Raw genomic sequence first — 17,069 nt, 5'->3', positions numbered from 1 at the left:
GGGACACTGTTCAGCCAGGGTGAAGGCCGTTAGCGCCGTAGGTATCCCCTACTTTTTGCCCCCGAGGTAGCTCCTAGGCCTCCCTCAGCCCTACCATTGTGGGGGCCAATCTGATTTCTGAAGCTATGTAGATTACGGAATAGCTTCCATTTGATGTATCAGCTAGGGCTTCTGACAGTTCTGCTAAATCTAGAGTTTCTCGATATGAACCACGGTACTTTAGACCCTTGCGACTCCCCTTGGCCAAGTACTGTAGATCCGGTGGTTTTCCGCCCGTACTTCGTATAACAGTGCCCCTACCTACTCAAAATAAGCTGAACAGGACGTCAAATTTGGTACATTTCAAAATTCGATATCCTGTAAATCTGGTGGTTTTCCGCCCGTATAATAGTGTATAAGGTGCCCCTACCTACTTAAAATAAGCTGAACAGGATGTGAAATTCGGTACATTTTAAATTGGATATACTGTACTCTGTAAATCTGGTGGTTTTCCGCCTGTATAACAGTGTATGAGTTGCCCCTACCTACTTAAAATGAGCTGAACAGGATGTCAAATTCGGTACACTTCAAATTGGATATACTGTAAATCTAGTGGTTTTCCGCCCGTATGACAGTGTATAAGGTGCCCCTACCTACTACTTAAAATAAGCTAAACAGGATGTTAAACTTAGTACACTTCAAATTGGATATACTGTAAATCTGGTGGTTTTCCACCCGTATAACAGTGTATGAGGTGCCCCTACCTCCTCAAAATAAGCTGAATGAGACGATTTGTGCCTCCCATCAGCCCTACTAGGCCACCTCAGACAGCGTTAACACGGTGTAAGATAGGAAGTGTATCCGCCTGCCCCCCCTGCACTGCTTAATTTACAGCGTCTTGTTATATAATCTGCTACTTGCTTACCGCTGCATAAGGTGCCCCCATATACCTAAAATCAGCTGAACAGGATGTCAAATTTGGTACACTTCAAATTGGATACACTATAAATCCGGTGGTTTTCCACCTGTATAACAGTGCATGAGGTGCCCCTACTCAGAGCGACATGTAAAGACCTGCAAGCTGCAAATTAGACGAGATATATCTAATTCTTAACGTTGTTCACCCCCATCCGAGAATCCCGTACCACCGAGAATTGGTGAAGTGTTTCGCGAGCGTATTGGGTTTGCCGGAACGTTTCCCCATGGACGGGAAACGACTACTTTCAGAATAACGAAACGACTTCCAGGCTTGTTATTGTCTAGTAACTCTCGGTGGTCCTAAATACGTAGGGCACCTTATAGACTGTTATACGGGCGGAAAACCAGTGCATCTATAGTGCATCCAATTTAAAGTATACCGAACTTGACACAGCCCGCGTCACAACAACACCAAACATCAACATGCACCGGATACGATTGATATCCACCTGTGCATGGAGATACCACAATTAATCTTTGCTCTGGTTCAAGCAGTGTTGTACCACGCAAAAGAACAAGAGCCGCAGCCCGGGACCTATCCATAACACTCCCGAAATCCCAGATTCCATGAAACGCCAGCCAGTAGACGCCCGCTATGCGCCTCCCACTGTGCAGAATTATCTATAGCCCTTCCACCGGTTGTTCTTCTTTTTCTTGGCCGACTTCTGAACCGCCTCGGGCACGGTCTTGTCCACCTGCATCTGTTCATCAGGATCTGCGAGCTCGTCCAGCTCTGCGTCACCAAGCTCGCTCAACTCCACGCTCATGTCACGGAGAACGTCGCGGCCAGTCCAACGCTCCTCGTGGATTGTCGTTCCTTTAGGGTCGAATGGCTCCATATACCATGGAATGCCGCCATGAGAGAGGTGCGCAAGCAAATCCCTCTCGGAGCGTGGAGGCGTCAACGGTTCGGGATTCAAGGTCGACGGGTGGGTGCTGCCAAAATGCGAGAGCGCAGGAGCATCTCCGCCGGCACTATTGCTAGTGACTTGCTCAAGTTGCCTGTCTGCGTTTGCCACGTTGAGAGCCTCTCCTTCAACTTGCAGCCTGATGGCCTTGTCGTCCGCGTCTTCGTCTGCCATGGCGTCAACGTCATCAGCTTCTGCGTCGGGAGTGTGAGCGTGGCCGTTGATGCCATTGACCATAACGGTATCTCCGTTTGCATCCGTGTTCCCAGCACCTCCAAGCTCCTCTTCGTTGATGCGGTTTGCTGTGTTAGATGCGGCTGCCTCGACATTAGATGCAGCGATGGCTTGTTGACGGCGAAGAGATTGATCCAAAAGGGCTTCGAGATTGGGGAGGTCTTTCTCGAATGGCTTGCCTACTAAGTGGGATTCCTTCATGGCTGCATCGTCTAGCTGTCCTTGAATAGCTTTAATGATTCGCTTAGCGAGCTTCTTCAGCTCTTTCTGTTCTGGAGTTAGAGAGCTATGCGAAACACCATTAAGTTGGTCATGCGCATTCTTCGGATCTGTGATTGCGGCAAACCCAATGACGGAGCTAAGAACGGCCAGAATATCGTCTGTGAAGTTCGATACTGACGTGTAGAATCGCTCTTCCAATTTGGTTTGTATGGATTGGAACCCTTCAAAGAAGACGTTCTTAGGATCGAGACTATTTCGGCGTTAGTTGGCCTACTGAAATTGGGGAAGGGTGTACTGACGCTTGTGCCTTCTCAAGAATTGGCCAAAGAAGTACAGGTATGGGGAAGTAGACTGTGTCCACAAAAGCCTTGAGCAGCTTTGCGTCGGCCAATTTCATGGCCTCTCGTTCCTTGACCATATTGCAGAGAACGCGAGTCTGTTCTGTGTCGTCCTCCAGGCTTTCTGCAAACTCGATACGTCGCTGCAACCTTGGTCGACCAGCAGCACCCATACCAGCAAAATTACGACGGGTGATCTCCATGGATGAAAAGGCTTCCATCTGAAGTTGGAGTCGCTTCAACAGGGCAGCGCCTCGCCGAGCCTCCCGCTTCAGAGTCCAGTACTTGCATGCCTCGGCCACGTACTCCTTGCGTCTCCGAATGCCGAATCTGATGAGTGAGTTCTCGACGTTATGATACACTGCCTGGGGTACGACGGGAGCGCCAGATGGAAGCCGCCATGACTTGGTCGATTGGCCTCGTTTCCTCTTGTTTCCTACCGTGCCGTCGTCTGCGAGGTCGTCGCCACCTTCAACAGATGGAACTGGTTGTGATGTGCCAATCTGTAGAGCGATCATCTGGCTGTCACCCCAGCGTGCATACCTCATAGTGTTGCGGTAGAACGCTTTTGCGTTGGCAGTTGCCCGCTCTACGTCGTTCTCTCGTCGCCACTCTGGGGGGCAGTGCTTGTCGCAAAATGCCTTGAGAACGCTGGCGTCCGTGGTGCCAGAAGTGCCATGCGAGGATTTCATCTTTAAGAAAAGTCTAGCCCTCCTGGCGCAAGTAACATGGAAAGCCTCGTAGCATGATTTGTTTCCACATTGGACACAAGCGCCCATCTTCTGTTTGCAGAGATAGCAAGACTAAGAACACAATCAGTAAAGACCAATTCTTTCTTGTTCACTTCAAAGGCGCTTACCAGCTTCCATCTGCTCCTAGGAACTTTTTCGACATCTTGAACGGGCTCCATGAAGGTGGTGTTGCCTAACGATACTTCCGGAATCCAGATTGCGCAGAGTAGATGAGCCCATTTCATAGACGTTGTTTGTTTGAATGCGCCTTCAATGTTCGGACAGAATATGCAGCCCTTCAAAGTGGTTAGCTCGACAGCTGTGTATAAGCGGGCAAAAAAACTTACAGGGTGCTCTGTAACAGGCGTCCCACGGCCCACCAGTTGACATCTCCGGCAAAGCCATTGGCCCTCTGGGATGAAAGGCACTCCGTAGCATTCCTGGTGAACTGCAAGATCACAACCATCACAAAACACAATGGCGTTCGTGTTCTCGCAGTCTCCATCATCGCAGATGGCGCATTTCGTGTCTTGTTCCTCTCCTTGACCGGCGGGTTCTCCGTTGACCGCAGCTGCAGAGCTCGATCGTGGACGGTGGGTTTGAGGAGGCTTTGGATTGGGCTTGGGGATTCCTATGAAGACGTTTAGCTGGTGTTCTTCAGTACGATTCTTCACTCAACTTACTTTTTTCTAGCGCATGCCATTCCTTCTCAATCTGAGTGATCGTAATCTCGAAGATGGCAGGCTTGATCGGCTCTACACCTTCGTCTTTCCTCTGCACATTGTACCCGTCCAGCCAGCGGTCATCCTGTTCATCCATGTCGTATTCAACTCGACTGACTGGAAAGTGGCCTGCTGCACCGTCACCGTCACTCTTCACGGCCAGGTCTAGATCTTCCTCGATGGAACCCTCTGCTACTCGAATGCAGTGTTTTTCAGACCGGGAGAAGAAATCGCTCTCTTGGTATCCGACAGACGCCATAGCACGATCCACGTAGTTCACTTGTACGGATTGGTCTTGTTCGTACAATGCGAAAGGGTCCACTTGCCGATATGAAGGCTTCTGCAGATTCAGCCGTTCCTTTGGGTCGCGTGTCGGCGCGGGGGTGATTCTTGGCACAGGGGGAGATCCAAGTCCATAAAGCATGGCGTCTGTTCGTCGCGATGGCCTTCCAACTCTTCGCTTTGCCGGGGTGACTAGACTCCCATTAAGGCTTGCAACATTGATATTCACATTGACGGTGACGGTGTCGCTGTCTAGGCCTGGAAAGGAAGGGGATTCTGCGGCCATGGAAGGTGTGTCTTGATGCGCGCGTACTGCCTCATCAAGCAGTGTTGACGCACCATTCTCCACGGCGTATTGGCCCAATCCATTGGTTGGTGTCGAAGTTTTTGTTTCCGGGGGACTTATGCCATCCACTTCATCTGCGCTGAAAATGGCAAAGTCGGAATCGACCTCCAGTTCCGGATGGAACTCATCCCAACTACGTTCTTCCCGAGGCTTGAAGCCCTCGCCTTGTGCAACAGCAGCGGCAGATGCTGTAGCTGACGTCGATCGTGGTCCTTGTCCCGCTGGCGGTCTTGGGGCTCTATCGCGACGGGGCCGTATGTTTGTAGGTGTTGCGCTGGGTGAAGTAGCTGTGGGCATGACGATGCCTCTCTCGCGGTTCCGCTGACCAACAGCGCCACGAGGTCCGGTATACAGGAACCCGCCGGGGCCAGTCCCGCCCACTGGGGTCTCGTGTCCCGTTATCTCGTCGACGTACCGCCCTCCACCTCCAGGTCCTCCGGGGATGTACTTAAGCTTCTTGCCTGAGGCAGAGTCGGGGGCGTGGATCCGCCGACCGGATGGACGGGTAGAACTTCGGATGCGCTTTCGGGGAGAGGCTTCGATGGGGGACATGGGTGCCATGGGGTCTGGCGCGCAAAGGTGTTGAGGATGGGGAGCTGGCGAGGGGGGTGGTGGGTGCCACGCGATTTCGAGGTGGTGGTGATCCAGGGCTGGAGCTACCGCATGCGCAAGCGCGTGGGAATTAAATAGTCGCAGGCGCGCATCAGTGAGGCAGCAGAGACAGCAGGTGATGCGCCAGGCCGGTGTCGTGGATGGTGAACGGGCGACGTGACAACGCGATCCGGTGCAGTGAGGTTGAGGATGCCGCTGACTAACTAACAAGCTCGCCCGAGGTTCCCCTGCGTTAAAACTTGGCCTGGCCAGCATCACCACGGCGTCCCCAGCACCACTATGGGACCTGTGCTATAAACACATCCTTTATTTTTCTTCGCGTTCGTTCCATCACGTGTAGACCAACGTACGATGTAGCTGAAGTAGACAAATTTAGTCGTTCACTTTCATACCCTCCTTCCGATCTACGAATAGAATTTACGCTTTAGGCTTACGTCTTGCAACATCTCGCCGGTTTGGCTTCACGGCCTAAGTTCCTGAAGGTATGACCGACGCTGAACTTGTATACTTTGCGAAGGCGGTGTCAAGAGTGCTCGGCTGGGTGTACTTCTTGTGCTGGTAAGGATGAAACAAACTGTAGACATTGGAAAACCTTCCAGCAGACTAAACTCTAGCAGGTCTCTCTCATTCTACCCCCAGCCTATCCTTAACTGGAAACGAAAGTCTACGCAAGGGCTAGCCATCGACTTTCCTACTAGCAACGTCCTCGGTTTCTTTGCATATACCGTGTCCACTGCGGCCTTCCTCTACTCAGCCACCATACGCTCGCAATATGCGCAGAGGCATCCCGCAGCGCCTGAGCCGACGGTCAGATTCAACGACTTCCTCTTCGCTCTTCATGGCTGCATACTGTGCATTGTGACCTACAGCCAGTTCTGGCCGCGTATCTGGGGCTTCAAGGTCGGCGCAAGACAGAAGGCCAGTCGGCCCATACTAGGAATATTTTGGGGCAGCATACTCGGAGTTTTAGTCATCATCTTGATCGTGACTATCAAAGAGAGAGATAATGGGAATGATCCCAGCGGCTGGGCGTGGATAGAAGTAGTATGTCCGCCGAAGGCGCGCATAGACACGGAGGACGATGGCTGACCTGAAGCAGATCTACGCTATTAGCTATGTCAAGCTTGTCGTGACCGTCGTAAAGTACATGCCGCAGGTAGGTCACTGCTTCGATGATCAGCACGTCAGTATTGACTTGATTTAGGTGTATGTAAACTACAAACGTAAGTCCACGGTTGGCTGGAGCATTGGCCAAATTCTCCTGGACTTTTCTGGCGGGATATTCTCCATGGCGCAGCTCATGATCGACTCATCGCTTCAGGCGGATTGGAGCGGGCTAACGGGCAACCCCGTGAAGCTGGGCTTGAGCAACGTGAGCATTTTCTTCGACATCGTCTTCATCACGCAGCACTACATGCTGTATCGTGCGCCGAAGACGGCCGTCGAGGACGACGAAGAATGGCAGGAGCAGCAAGGCCTCTTGGCACACTCTCATAGTTGAAGCAGAAAAGGGTCGGCGTTTCGCAACAGCTACCAGTATGCAAACGTGTGACCTATACGTATGCTTGCGTACGCTTGTTTAGCACCGCCTGAGGGCCTCCAGTATACTATTGCTATTCATGAAATACCACTTTTGGAAAGCCTGATGGCTCTCCCGACCACCTCAAACGGTGTTGAACTGTTTGAGTGTGCCTCTTTTTCTCTGCCTAGCGTGGCAATGTAATAGCGAGCGGCATATAGCGCAGTGCAACCCTGCGAATAGCAGAATGTAACGGGCCGGAGGTGCCACGAGCACCGCGCCCAGAAATGGACTCGAAGATGGACGTCTCCACGAGGGTCCGGCTTAAACTAACCCCAAAACCCACAGCAGATGCCCGGATAGATCCCAAGTGGGTAGCCCACAACCGATACAGTTTCCCGGCGCACGATGGTCCTGTCAAAAGTGTCAGCACGGCGGGGGTGCGCAGCGTGATGGGCAGTTCTCGTGGTGACGGCCACAAGCGTCGCAGCGGCATGCGGTGATCGTCCTGAGCCCGCCGTGTGATCGCCGCCGGGATGCCATGGACTGCGAACCCACGTTTCTGCTGGCGACGCGGCCGTGGCTGGGCTGGGAGGCTCGATGCTCACCACCACAGCCTGAGACGGTGCCTCCAACTACGGTCTATCTACCCTTCGTCCTCCCGCCGCGCAGTGACAACGGTGGAACAGTCAGCTCCCACCGTCCGTCGAGTCCCTGCAACCCCTTTCTCGCCTGCGCCGGCGCCGTGCTGAGCCGTGGAGGTGGACCAGGTATTGGCTAGGAGCGCCCTGCGAGCACCGACGACGTGGTAGGGCCGTCTGCCTCTCTTCCGACCACTCACCACGCAGACATCACTGCCGAGAAGTCGGATCTACCCGCCAGCGGAGCTGTCTCTTCACTGCATCGTCCGTTGGGTCGGGGTCGGGTCACTCGTTCGGAGCAGATCTGGCGCAGCCACTTTGCCGTGAGATCGTGGGCACGACGATCTCCTCGAGCACCCACCCACCCCATACGACCTCAGCTCGCCGACCCTGAACTCCTCTTGGCTGCCAATCGCTACAGACGCCAGGGCCAACGCAGAGGGGCGCTCCTCCCAGGGCCCCCCAAGTGAGGGAGCAGTTGGCGCCATGTCTGCTGTGCATTCGCCGGTACGTCTCAGCTCTCTGTCCTCGTCATCGTTTCATGCAAGCCGTCGGCACGCGGGCGAAACGTTCCCTTCCTTATACCACGCCCGATCCCAGGGTTTGCCTTGTCGTCTCTTAATCCCGACCCGACCATGTCTGCCCTGCATCGCAAGAGTTTCTTTAAGAGGCGTTCAGCTCACGGCCTATTCTCCTCCCCACAGCTTCCAACCGCGTCATCTCCTCACGCCATCATCGCGATGGCCGGCATGCTGGGCGATCATGGAGATCGCCGGCCCGTGAGCCCTAGCACTATTGCTTCTGGGACCGAAGACCAGATCGAGCACGCTATTGACGGCGGCGCAGTCGGCGCAGTCGGCGAGCCACTCGTGCAGGACTTTCAAGAGCTGTACCATGGGCCAAACGTATCCGCGCCTCGTACGCCGGTCAATACACCGGTATCGAGGCCTTCACCCCTTGGTAGTCACCCTGTCGTCTCATCAGATGAAGAGACGGCCCCGGCGCCTCCGGATTTCACTAGCCGTGGTATTCATATACCAACCCGCACCAGGTGCATATTCCTGCCGTTCCCTTCATTCTCATCGACTAATAAATCCATCCGGCTACAGCAGCAGAACAAAGATTAAGCAGCGCCGTGTGCGATCTTCCAGTCGGGACCCCAAAATGTCCAATTCAGTCCCCACCACTCCCGAGTCACGTGAACGGAGCTCGGCAGAATCCATCATGTCTTATGAAACCTCAGCTTCTTCGATAGCGCTACCGCCGCTCCAGACAAGAGGCCCGCCGGACGACGTCGACCGACTCACTCCTTTATACGAGGATGATCCCCAGTCATTCGACCTGCTCGAGGAGCCAAATGAAGATGGTGCAAAAGCTTTCTCTATGGAAACCAGGTCTGAGCAAATGTTCTCGCGCGAACACCTGCAGGCCATCTTCAAAGACACTTCCCTGCTCCTCAAATTCACGACTTTCCTTGGCACCACCCGGCCTGCTTCTCTCCCGACCCTAATCTACTACCTAGATGCTCTCAAGGCAACGCGTGCAATCAATTACGCTAATGCGATAGCGGAAGCCCTGGAGCCACTGGACGGTCTGGATTTCACCAACCACCCGGCTAGGCCAACCGTCAACTCTGTGCTAGAAGAAAAGGCCAAGGCAGCCTTTGATGTCCTCGTCCGCGAGGATCTCCCGTGTTTCATAGCCCACACCTGGATTCAGACCGTCAGCGTTAGCATACGGAAGCGAATCACCGGTGATTTGCCCCCAGCGTTGCGGGAGGCATCAGAAGGACTGGCAGAGGTCTTTTGCCTATCAGATCCCTCGAGACCAGATAATCCTATAGTATTTGCATCAGAAGGTAATCTTAGCCCGCAACCTGTAAAGCCGAACGTCAGCTAATTCGACATGACAGAGTTTCATCGCACTACACAGTATGGAGTCAATTACGCAATCGGTCGCAATTGCCGCTTCCTTCAAGGGCCGAAGACGAATCGCTCCAGCGCTGCACGTATACGTAAAGCAATTGAGGCTGGAAAGGAAGTTAACGAAGTGTTCCTCAACTAGTACGTTGCAGTACCGTGGGGGTTTGAGACCTGCTAACCTCTGCAGTCGTCGGGATGGCTCACCATTCATGAATCTCCTAATGTGCGCTCCGCTCTTTGATAGCCGCGGGAAACTTCGCTACTTTATCGGCGCACAAGTCGACGTTAGTGGTCTTGTCAAAGATTGCACTGATCTCGAAGCGCTGCAGCGCATAGTCGACAAAGAAGAAAGCAGTGTAGACTCAAACGGGCTTGAAGTAGTCAAAGATGAGTTTCAAGAACTCAGCGAAATGTTCAACGTTGCCGAGCTAGACACGGTGCGCAAGCATGGTGGAAGAATGCATCGCGAGCAGGTCGAAGACGATGACACGAGCTCCATCACCCATCGCCCGCGGCTCTTGCTCCGAGATTCAGGGGGGATGGAGTCTACGCCAGTGAGGATGCCATCTTCGAAATCAGGTGGACGGTTATCTGGAGTGTATAAAAATGTATGTCGTTTTCTTAATTCACAAGTGTAGCCAAATCTTACTAACCTCGTAACTCACAGTACCTACTCATCCGCCCTGCTCCTTCGCTTCGCATTCTCTTCACTTCTCCATCTCTCCGTGTGCCAGGCATTTTGCAGTCATCTTTCCTGTCTCGTATCGGTGGCTCTCCACGCGTTCGCGAATCTCTCGCTATTGCCCTTTCCGACGGTTCTCGCGGCGTCACTGCCAAGATTCGATGGCTCACTACTCCCATTTCCAACTCATCTGAGGCCTCTGATGAAGGCCGCAGCAGATGGATCCACTGCACGCCGCTGCTTGGCGCAGGTGGGCGCGTAGGCGTGTGGATGGTCGTACTCGTCGACGACGAGGGCGAAAGTGGGCGCGTGAGGAAATTCCGCGAGGCACCGCCTGTGCCGAAGGAGATCAGAAGACTAGGTGGTAGGAATGATTACGAGAGCAACGGGCCCAACGTTGAAGGGTATGGTGATGAGTTGTTCGGGGAAGTTGCAAGTGTGGAAAGGGATGCAAGGAGGCGTGGTAGGATCATCCCGACTTCACCCACCACACCGACGAGCAACGGGTTTGCGTCACATATGCCTTTCGACGCAAACATGCGGCCCGGGAGCTCGATGAGTGCGCAGCGTGCGGCGAGTCCCGGGTACGGGTCAGGCTGGGAGAGGCGGCCGAACACGGGGAGTGCGGAGGGGAGTATTGCGTCTTTTGCGCTTACGTGAGGGATGGAGGGAGATGAAGTGAGATATAAGCAACGGTTTGTGCAACACTTCGGATGAAGCACGTTTGTTTGGTATGAAGGGGAGGTACTGTATTGGCGGCTATATACCCACGGCTGGAAGGGAGTACATTTGGATTTGGTATAACATTGAACCATATATCGGTGGACTAGACGTATTTCTAGATGGCTACCAGAATATCATACGCACACTCGCTTCAGAGGTCAACATCTCCCAGCTGACGTCTCCGACCCCCACCCTGCCGCCTAGTTCCTGTACCCTGTCACGTGCCTGTGTACCCCTCATACCCCTCAGTTAGGTCGACGTCCCACACTCAAAATCAATATTATTTCCCAAGTATCGAATTCCGGTGTGGTTTAGTTGGTTATAATTTGGGGCCCTTTTTCTCCCCGAGACCCTGGTTCGATCCCAGGCGCCGGACGTATTTATACTTTGCTATTCGTACAAAATATACGACCCCATTTCTTTTGTATGGTAGAATGGCCATGACTCGGCCCACCCCCACCGCCTCCACCGCCCCAGGCTTCCAAGACCCTCAATCTTAGCGTCGTGCTCTGGCCCCAAGGAGGATACATACACATAAACGCTCTTATTTTCTCGAGCCAGCGAAAATCGTACAATCCGGTGTGGTTTAGTTGGTTATAATTCGGTGGGTGGTCACCCCTCCGCGCAACATTAGTAAGAAGCAATCCGAAGCTGACACGGGGATCTAGGGTGCCTTCCTGCTCGAGACCCTGGTTCGATCCCAGGCGCCGGACGATGCGTTCTATGCTTTTTGCTTCCGTATAAGAAGTGTGTAATTTTTGGGGAGCGGGAAAAGTAGTCTGTTATTTTCGGACATGACCTTGGTCAGATTCTAGGCGCTGGACGACGTGATCTAAACATGAGGCCATTGTTTGCGGTAGTTCTCAATGGAGTTTGAGGGTGTTTTCCCCCAAATGATGGAGGGATTTGACGTGTGTAGTTGCATGGTTGGTGAGGCATAATGGGTGACGGAGCCGAAGAGCGAGTGTAGGTTTCAAGTTGGTGATTTCGAATGACTTCACAGCTTGGACGATGGAGAGAAGTCTGAGTTAGTGAAGAAGATTAAAGAAACAAGAGTCAAAAGTTGGTTGAATGCAGGAGTTTTACTCCTTTACGACGTGACATGGCCTAAAGGGGCTAGGTACTTCTCTATCTTCCTTCGGTCTCCCTCCCCTGCCCAGATGCTTCATCTACGACGGAGGCGGCACCCCAATCGTCATTCCACCATCCACCGACAGGATCTGCCCCGTCATCCACTGCGACCCAGGCAAGCAAAGAAACACAACTGCTTCTGCAATATCCTCCGCCGTCCCCAATCGCGGCCATGGTGTGGCCTTCTGCATCGTCTCGTGGATTGCGTTGTTTTCGAAATTCTGTCTCGCCATTCCAGTCGCTACCACACCTGGCGAAACACAATTGACATTGATGTAATCCTTAGCATGATCAAGAGCACCAGCACGCGTCATGTGGTTGATTGCCGCTTTGGTAGCAGAATATGCGACTTCCCCAGGGAATCCAAAGTTTCCCGCACAGGACGAGATGTTCACAATTCGTCCTCTACTTCCCCATTTGAGGTCCACGTCTTGCTTCAGGAACTGCTGGATAGCTGAACGGCACATCCGCGCCGTTCCTAGCGTATTTACTGCGCTCATCTTAGACCAGAGCTCGTCGTCTTCTTCAGCGAACGTGCGGAAGGGCGCCCAGTAGCCGGCGCAGTTGATGACCATGTCGAGACGTCCGAAGGTCTGTGTTTCGTCAGTTGCTGTTTCTCTCACGAAAATAAGGCTTTCTTACCGATATCGTCTTCTCAAACCCATCTTTGACTTGTTCGGCGTTTGATATGTCTATTTGGCAAAAGATTGCGGCGCCTCCATTTTTCACGACGAGGTCTGCGGTTGGCACGTCTTTATCCGCCTCGTAGCCGTTTGGGTTTGCGCTTTGCTTCAAATCACAACAGACGATTTTTGCGCCATGTTTCGCGAGTCCAAGTGCAATGGATCGACCCATTCCTGTAAAAGGGTTAGTACTGTTTTTTAGCCGGCTTGCTGGGGAAGCTGGACCAGATGATCCCCCCGTCACCATAGCTACCTTATTTTCCAACGCATTTGATGCCATGATGAAATCTGCGTTTAGGTGTGGACGAATAATGGTATCGTAGCTTGACAGGCTTTCATCTAAGATATGGGAGATCTGGTTGCAGGCATTTTCATAGCGCCCGGTCCCACCATACCGGACAAATTCTAATCGGCCAATTTATGTCCTCCTCAACGTCCCTAGTGTACCGATTGGTCTTCATTATGCCGCATGTGATTTCAAGTACACTATGGGGACCCCACAAAATGGACGTGTACGCCCTTCCTTGTATACCCACGACCTATGAACCGTTCACTCAGAACTCTCAAGCGTTTTTTGATCATCCAACACTGAGCTTATTCTGCACAGAGCTATGGCGGATCATCAGGCTGTACCAGGAATTCCTCTTACGAGTACTATCACTCCACACACGACATATGTCAACATTGTCGTAAGTATCTACTGAATTATATTCATAAACGTCACTAATGTAATCAATAAGACCATCCTCGTGGCGGGCATGGGCAGCTTCTTGTTCGGGTATGCCAACAACTCTATCGCCGGAACCCTCGCTCAGACGTCCTTTATCGAGAAGTTTCTCACTGGGAGTAATGCGACATCCATCATTGACGGAATCCTTGGCGGGTGTGTACTTCCTATAGTTATCAAAGAATCTTCTTTCGAATACAAGGATCTCTAATACGTGTATAGATTCCAAGGAGGAGGATTGATAGGCGCTATCCTCCAAGCCCCCATCTCACAACGCTTCGGACGGCGTGCTGCAACGGGCACCGCAGCTGCTCTAGTCACCTTCTCTGCAGCTCTGCAAGCCGGAAGTGTCAATATTGCAATGTTTCTTGCGGCCCGTGTCATCTGTGGAATTGGAGCTGGCATCGTGATCACCAATTGTCCAGTCTACATGAGCGAGATCGCACCACCGCACATACGGGGAATGCTTGTTGGCAACCACGCAATCTCGATCGTATACGCCTACATTTTCTCCTCGGTTGTTGCTCTCGGCTTTTACTTCATTGATGCACCCTATGCATGGCGTTTGCAATATGTCATGCTCGCCTTCTTTGGACTCATGCTTGGCGTGTCCCTGTTTTTCCTACCGGAGTCACCCAGATGGCTGTGCGAGAAAGAGAGACACGACGAAGCGTGGATTGTTCTCAGACGTCTTCATCAGTCTAAACAGGATCCGGATGCGCAGCTTGCGAGGGCTGAGATGGCTCAAATGAAGGCGCAGATTGAGTCGGAGAGGTCTTTGCCTACAGGTTATATTCACATCTTTCGCACTCCCCATCTGAGGCATAGAGCCTTTTGCTGCATTTTGGTGTGGGTTATGGGCCAGTCCACCGGCATTCTAGTCATCGCAAACCTGACTCCAGTTCTGTTTGGCCAATTAGGATTCGGTCCAGTCCTTCAACTTGGTCTATCCATCGTATGGGTCACGGTCGCGCTGATAGGCTGCTTCATCAATGCTGCGCTCATGGACCGCTTTGGTAGAGTCAAGCTGCTTGGTAAGTCATTTGCAAAGATGTCGTCAAATCTGGCTGGGTCACTCTAACGCAACAATAGTGACTGGCGGCTTTCTATGCAGCTCCACTTTGATAGTCGAGGCAATCCTCCAGAAGTATTACCTTGGATCAACGGACAAGACGGGAATCAATGCTGCTGTAGCGATGTACTTCCTGTGGATCTTGTTTTATGGCTCAACAGTCGACTGCGCGGCATACGTCTATATTTCCGAGATCTGGCCAACCCACCTCCGAAGCAACGGGACCACCATTGGGCTCGTCTCCTTCTTTGCTTGCTCCATTGCGTACACCAGCCCGGCATCCGAAGGATTTGCTACTATTGGATGGAAGTATTACTGGGTGATGATTTGTGTATGCCTCGTCTCGGCTACCGCTATCTTTTTTGTTCTTCCAGAGGTACGTAACTAACACTACCCCCGCTCTCGAGATGATACTCACTTAATTTTCGATAGACCGCAAAACTTACTCTCGAAGAAATTGGAGAAAGGTTCGGCGATGCGGTGGTTGTTCACTTTGGCGAGCAATTCGAATCCAAGACCAACGACGAAACTCCAGCCGGAAACGGTACCGAAAAATCGGGTCCAGAGTTGAACGAGACGGTTGCGTAATCCCACGGTGCGATTGTTCTGAGGGCCGCAAAAGAAAGATACACCGCAAGTCTATATTACTCCGCTGCGGGGATTAGACCGACTTGGAGCTTGGGGTAGTTGATATGCAGCCAGGCCCTACGCCTGAGTAATACAGATCCGGTTTGTGGCGCCCGTGCACCGCGACGTTGAACTTGAATACAGCACTGGCAACCCAAATGTTCAAAAATAATTCTGGATATCATTGAAGCGCAAAGTCAAGGCTACGACTCGGTATTTTCTTTGAAAATTATTGGCCAAAAATTGGAGGAGATCTATGTTGTCGAATGTTGCGTGCATAGACCACAAACCGGATCTGTATTACTCCTACGTAGAGCCAGGATCCACTCCCCACGGGGTGCGTTCCCCGCTATCTTAATTTATTTGTCTAATGTATTTGCTTTTACCTGGAGCCCGGTGTGAATTGTTCCATTGTCCCGTTTCCAAGCCTTGCGGATACCCGAATTCTCAGTGCCGCTGAATCTAAGATGAGACCAATCCATTACGCCATCGACCTAAAAAAAGAGTTGCCTCAAAATACCTCGACGGGCACAATTCGAGTTCGCAAGATCCTACAGCAGATATGTTTCAAGGAAAATACTACACCGTGACAGGGGCGGCTTCGGTGAGCTTACCTAATACCCAACCATCCAAGACCCTCTTGCATTATCCTTATTTGAGCTTACAAATATGCCAGGGCATCGGTAAAGCTACGGCTCTTCGTCTAGTTGAGAAGGGTGCTGCAGGTGTAGCTCTTAGCGATGTCAACCTCACTGGGCTTCACGAAACAGTGGAGGAGTGTGAGTGCTTCAATGCTCTGTGCTATCCGTTTACCTGAACAATTTGGTCTGACCTAGACTAGGCAAGAAAGTTGGATCAGCAAAAATAATAGCAACTAAAGTCGACGTCCGCGACTCCGAGCAAGTAGGCGCTTGGATCGCCGACGCCTTCAACCAGTTCAAGCAACTCGATGGCGCCGCGAACGTGGCCGGTGTAGCGGGTGGAACGGGGGATACTGTCATCGAAACAATCGTATGTCTATCCCACTGACCTCCATCTTCTCAATCGCTTCCATCATCAGGCGTCAATAGTAATGTATCCCAGGTGCAAAAAGATTGGGACTTCACCCTTGGCGTGAACCTCAACGGCGTCATGCACTGCATGCGTGCGCAACTCCCTTATATCAGCCGTCCTGGTGGCGCTATCGTCAACGTTGCGAGTACGTCCGGCCGGCGAGGGCTCCCGCATAACGCGGCGTACGCGAGTAGCAAGTTTGCCGTCATTGGATTGACGGAGAGTGCGGCGGGCGAGTATGCTAAGCATGGGATAAGGATTAATGCTTTGTTGCCGTAAGTGACTGACGAAAGAGTTACTAAGATGAGGAATGTTGAATGCTAATGCAGTATAGAGGGCCGATTGACACTAGGATCTTTCGAGATGGTGAGGCGTTGGGCTTGTTCGACGCGGATTCGATATCTGCGGATACCTTGATGGGGAGAATGGGAAAGGCGGAGGAAGTGGCCAAGGTGCTGTGCTTTTTGCTCAGCGATGATGCGTCGTATGTTACTGGAGGTGAGTGTGATTTTCCATTGAACGCGTGAGGGTAGTTGACTAATATGAGATGTTTGTAGCGCATTGGAATGTAGATGGTGGTTATCTAGCTTGTTGAAGTTCCAACTCTATTGATTTTGTACTCCCTTCCGATTCCTAAAATGCGTTGAAGCAAGGATAACGATGAAGCTTTTCAGATGTATGAGGATCGTGTGCCATGCCTATTAGAAATTAGACTTTGATTCCTAGGCTGTGTCTCCTCTTTGGAGGCTGTCGCCTAATAGAATTAACCCCCTAGACATCTTTAACTTCATCACGTGAACGTTTTCCCAGATTAACCTTGAGATGCACCTGTACGCTGCAGCTGCACGAGAAGTCTGGTTTTTGAGGCGCCTTGAAGACATAGAACACCACACAGCAACGGAACACAACTTTTAGAATCCACCACTTATTAGACTCT

General features: G+C 52.0%; 7 protein-coding genes and 2 non-coding genes across 9 annotated transcripts; 7 read left to right on the top strand and 2 right to left on the bottom strand.

The window, feature by feature from the left end:
- Positions 1–1,574: 1,574 nt before the first annotated feature.
- BDZ99DRAFT_472090 (uncharacterized protein) lies at positions 1,575–5,301 on the bottom strand (the record flags this gene model as incomplete). Its single annotated transcript, XM_033721767.1, has 5 exons — positions 1,575–2,571; positions 2,621–3,462; positions 3,519–3,686; positions 3,738–4,021; positions 4,074–5,301. The coding sequence occupies 5 exons, from the start codon at positions 5,299–5,301 to the stop codon at positions 1,575–1,577; spliced, it is 3,519 nt and encodes a 1,172-aa protein (XP_033581661.1).
- Positions 5,302–5,620: 319 nt separating this feature from the next.
- BDZ99DRAFT_494622 (L-cystine transporter) lies at positions 5,621–7,176 on the top strand. Its single transcript, XM_033723326.1, has 4 exons — positions 5,621–5,910; positions 5,970–6,396; positions 6,452–6,508; positions 6,557–7,176. Exons 1-4 carry the CDS (start codon positions 5,837–5,839, stop codon positions 6,851–6,853), a joined length of 855 nt encoding a protein of 284 aa, XP_033581660.1. The 5' UTR covers positions 5,621–5,836; the 3' UTR covers positions 6,854–7,176.
- Positions 7,177–8,147: 971 nt separating this feature from the next.
- BDZ99DRAFT_515473 (uncharacterized protein) lies at positions 8,148–8,639 on the top strand (the record flags this gene model as incomplete). The annotated part of the gene is made up of 1 exon (XM_033724973.1): positions 8,148–8,639. The coding sequence occupies one exon, from the start codon at positions 8,148–8,150 to the stop codon at positions 8,637–8,639; it is 492 nt and encodes a 163-aa protein (XP_033581659.1).
- BDZ99DRAFT_566644 (uncharacterized protein) lies at positions 8,517–11,002 on the top strand. Its single transcript, XM_033727608.1, has 4 exons — positions 8,517–9,370; positions 9,425–9,575; positions 9,622–10,042; positions 10,102–11,002. The coding sequence occupies exons 1-4, from the start codon at positions 8,677–8,679 to the stop codon at positions 10,774–10,776; spliced, it is 1,941 nt and encodes a 646-aa protein (XP_033581658.1). The 5' UTR covers positions 8,517–8,676; the 3' UTR covers positions 10,777–11,002.
- A 137-nt stretch (positions 11,003–11,139) lies between these two features.
- Positions 11,140–11,215, top strand: BDZ99DRAFT_t22. Its single transcript has one exon. It is a non-coding gene; the product is annotated as a tRNA-Lys (tRNA).
- A 199-nt stretch (positions 11,216–11,414) lies between these two features.
- BDZ99DRAFT_t23 lies at positions 11,415–11,552 on the top strand. The gene has a single exon. It is a non-coding gene; the product is annotated as a tRNA-Thr (tRNA).
- A 346-nt stretch (positions 11,553–11,898) lies between these two features.
- On the bottom strand, positions 11,899–12,978 carry BDZ99DRAFT_458686 (NAD(P)-binding protein). The gene is made up of 3 exons (XM_033718972.1): positions 12,879–12,978; positions 12,613–12,827; positions 11,899–12,563 (listed from the first exon to the last, which is right to left on the bottom strand). The coding sequence occupies exons 1-3, from the start codon at positions 12,931–12,933 to the stop codon at positions 12,009–12,011; spliced, it is 825 nt and encodes a 274-aa protein (XP_033581657.1). The 5' UTR covers positions 12,934–12,978; the 3' UTR covers positions 11,899–12,008.
- Positions 12,979–13,264: 286 nt separating this feature from the next.
- On the top strand, positions 13,265–15,430 carry BDZ99DRAFT_566642 (general substrate transporter; the record flags this gene model as incomplete). The annotated part of the gene is made up of 5 exons (XM_033727607.1): positions 13,265–13,342; positions 13,394–13,536; positions 13,603–14,414; positions 14,473–14,828; positions 14,885–15,430. The coding sequence occupies 5 exons, from the start codon at positions 13,265–13,267 to the stop codon at positions 15,038–15,040; spliced, it is 1,545 nt and encodes a 514-aa protein (XP_033581656.1). The 3' UTR covers positions 15,041–15,430.
- Positions 15,431–15,492: 62 nt separating this feature from the next.
- BDZ99DRAFT_494618 (putative short chain dehydrogenase/ reductase) lies at positions 15,493–16,905 on the top strand. The gene is made up of 6 exons (XM_033723325.1): positions 15,493–15,683; positions 15,756–15,858; positions 15,921–16,090; positions 16,163–16,407; positions 16,467–16,630; positions 16,690–16,905. Exons 1-6 carry the CDS (start codon positions 15,642–15,644, stop codon positions 16,725–16,727), a joined length of 762 nt encoding a protein of 253 aa, XP_033581655.1. The 5' UTR covers positions 15,493–15,641; the 3' UTR covers positions 16,728–16,905.
- Positions 16,906–17,069: the final 164 nt, after the last annotated feature.

The sequence above is a fragment of the Mytilinidion resinicola genome (assembly GCF_010093595.1).
Source record: "Mytilinidion resinicola strain CBS 304.34 unplaced genomic scaffold BDZ99scaffold_3, whole genome shotgun sequence".
In the NCBI taxonomy this organism is placed as follows: Eukaryota; Fungi; Ascomycota; class Dothideomycetes; order Mytilinidiales; family Mytilinidiaceae; genus Mytilinidion; species Mytilinidion resinicola.
This window is presented reverse-complemented; position numbering and strand designations above follow the sequence as displayed.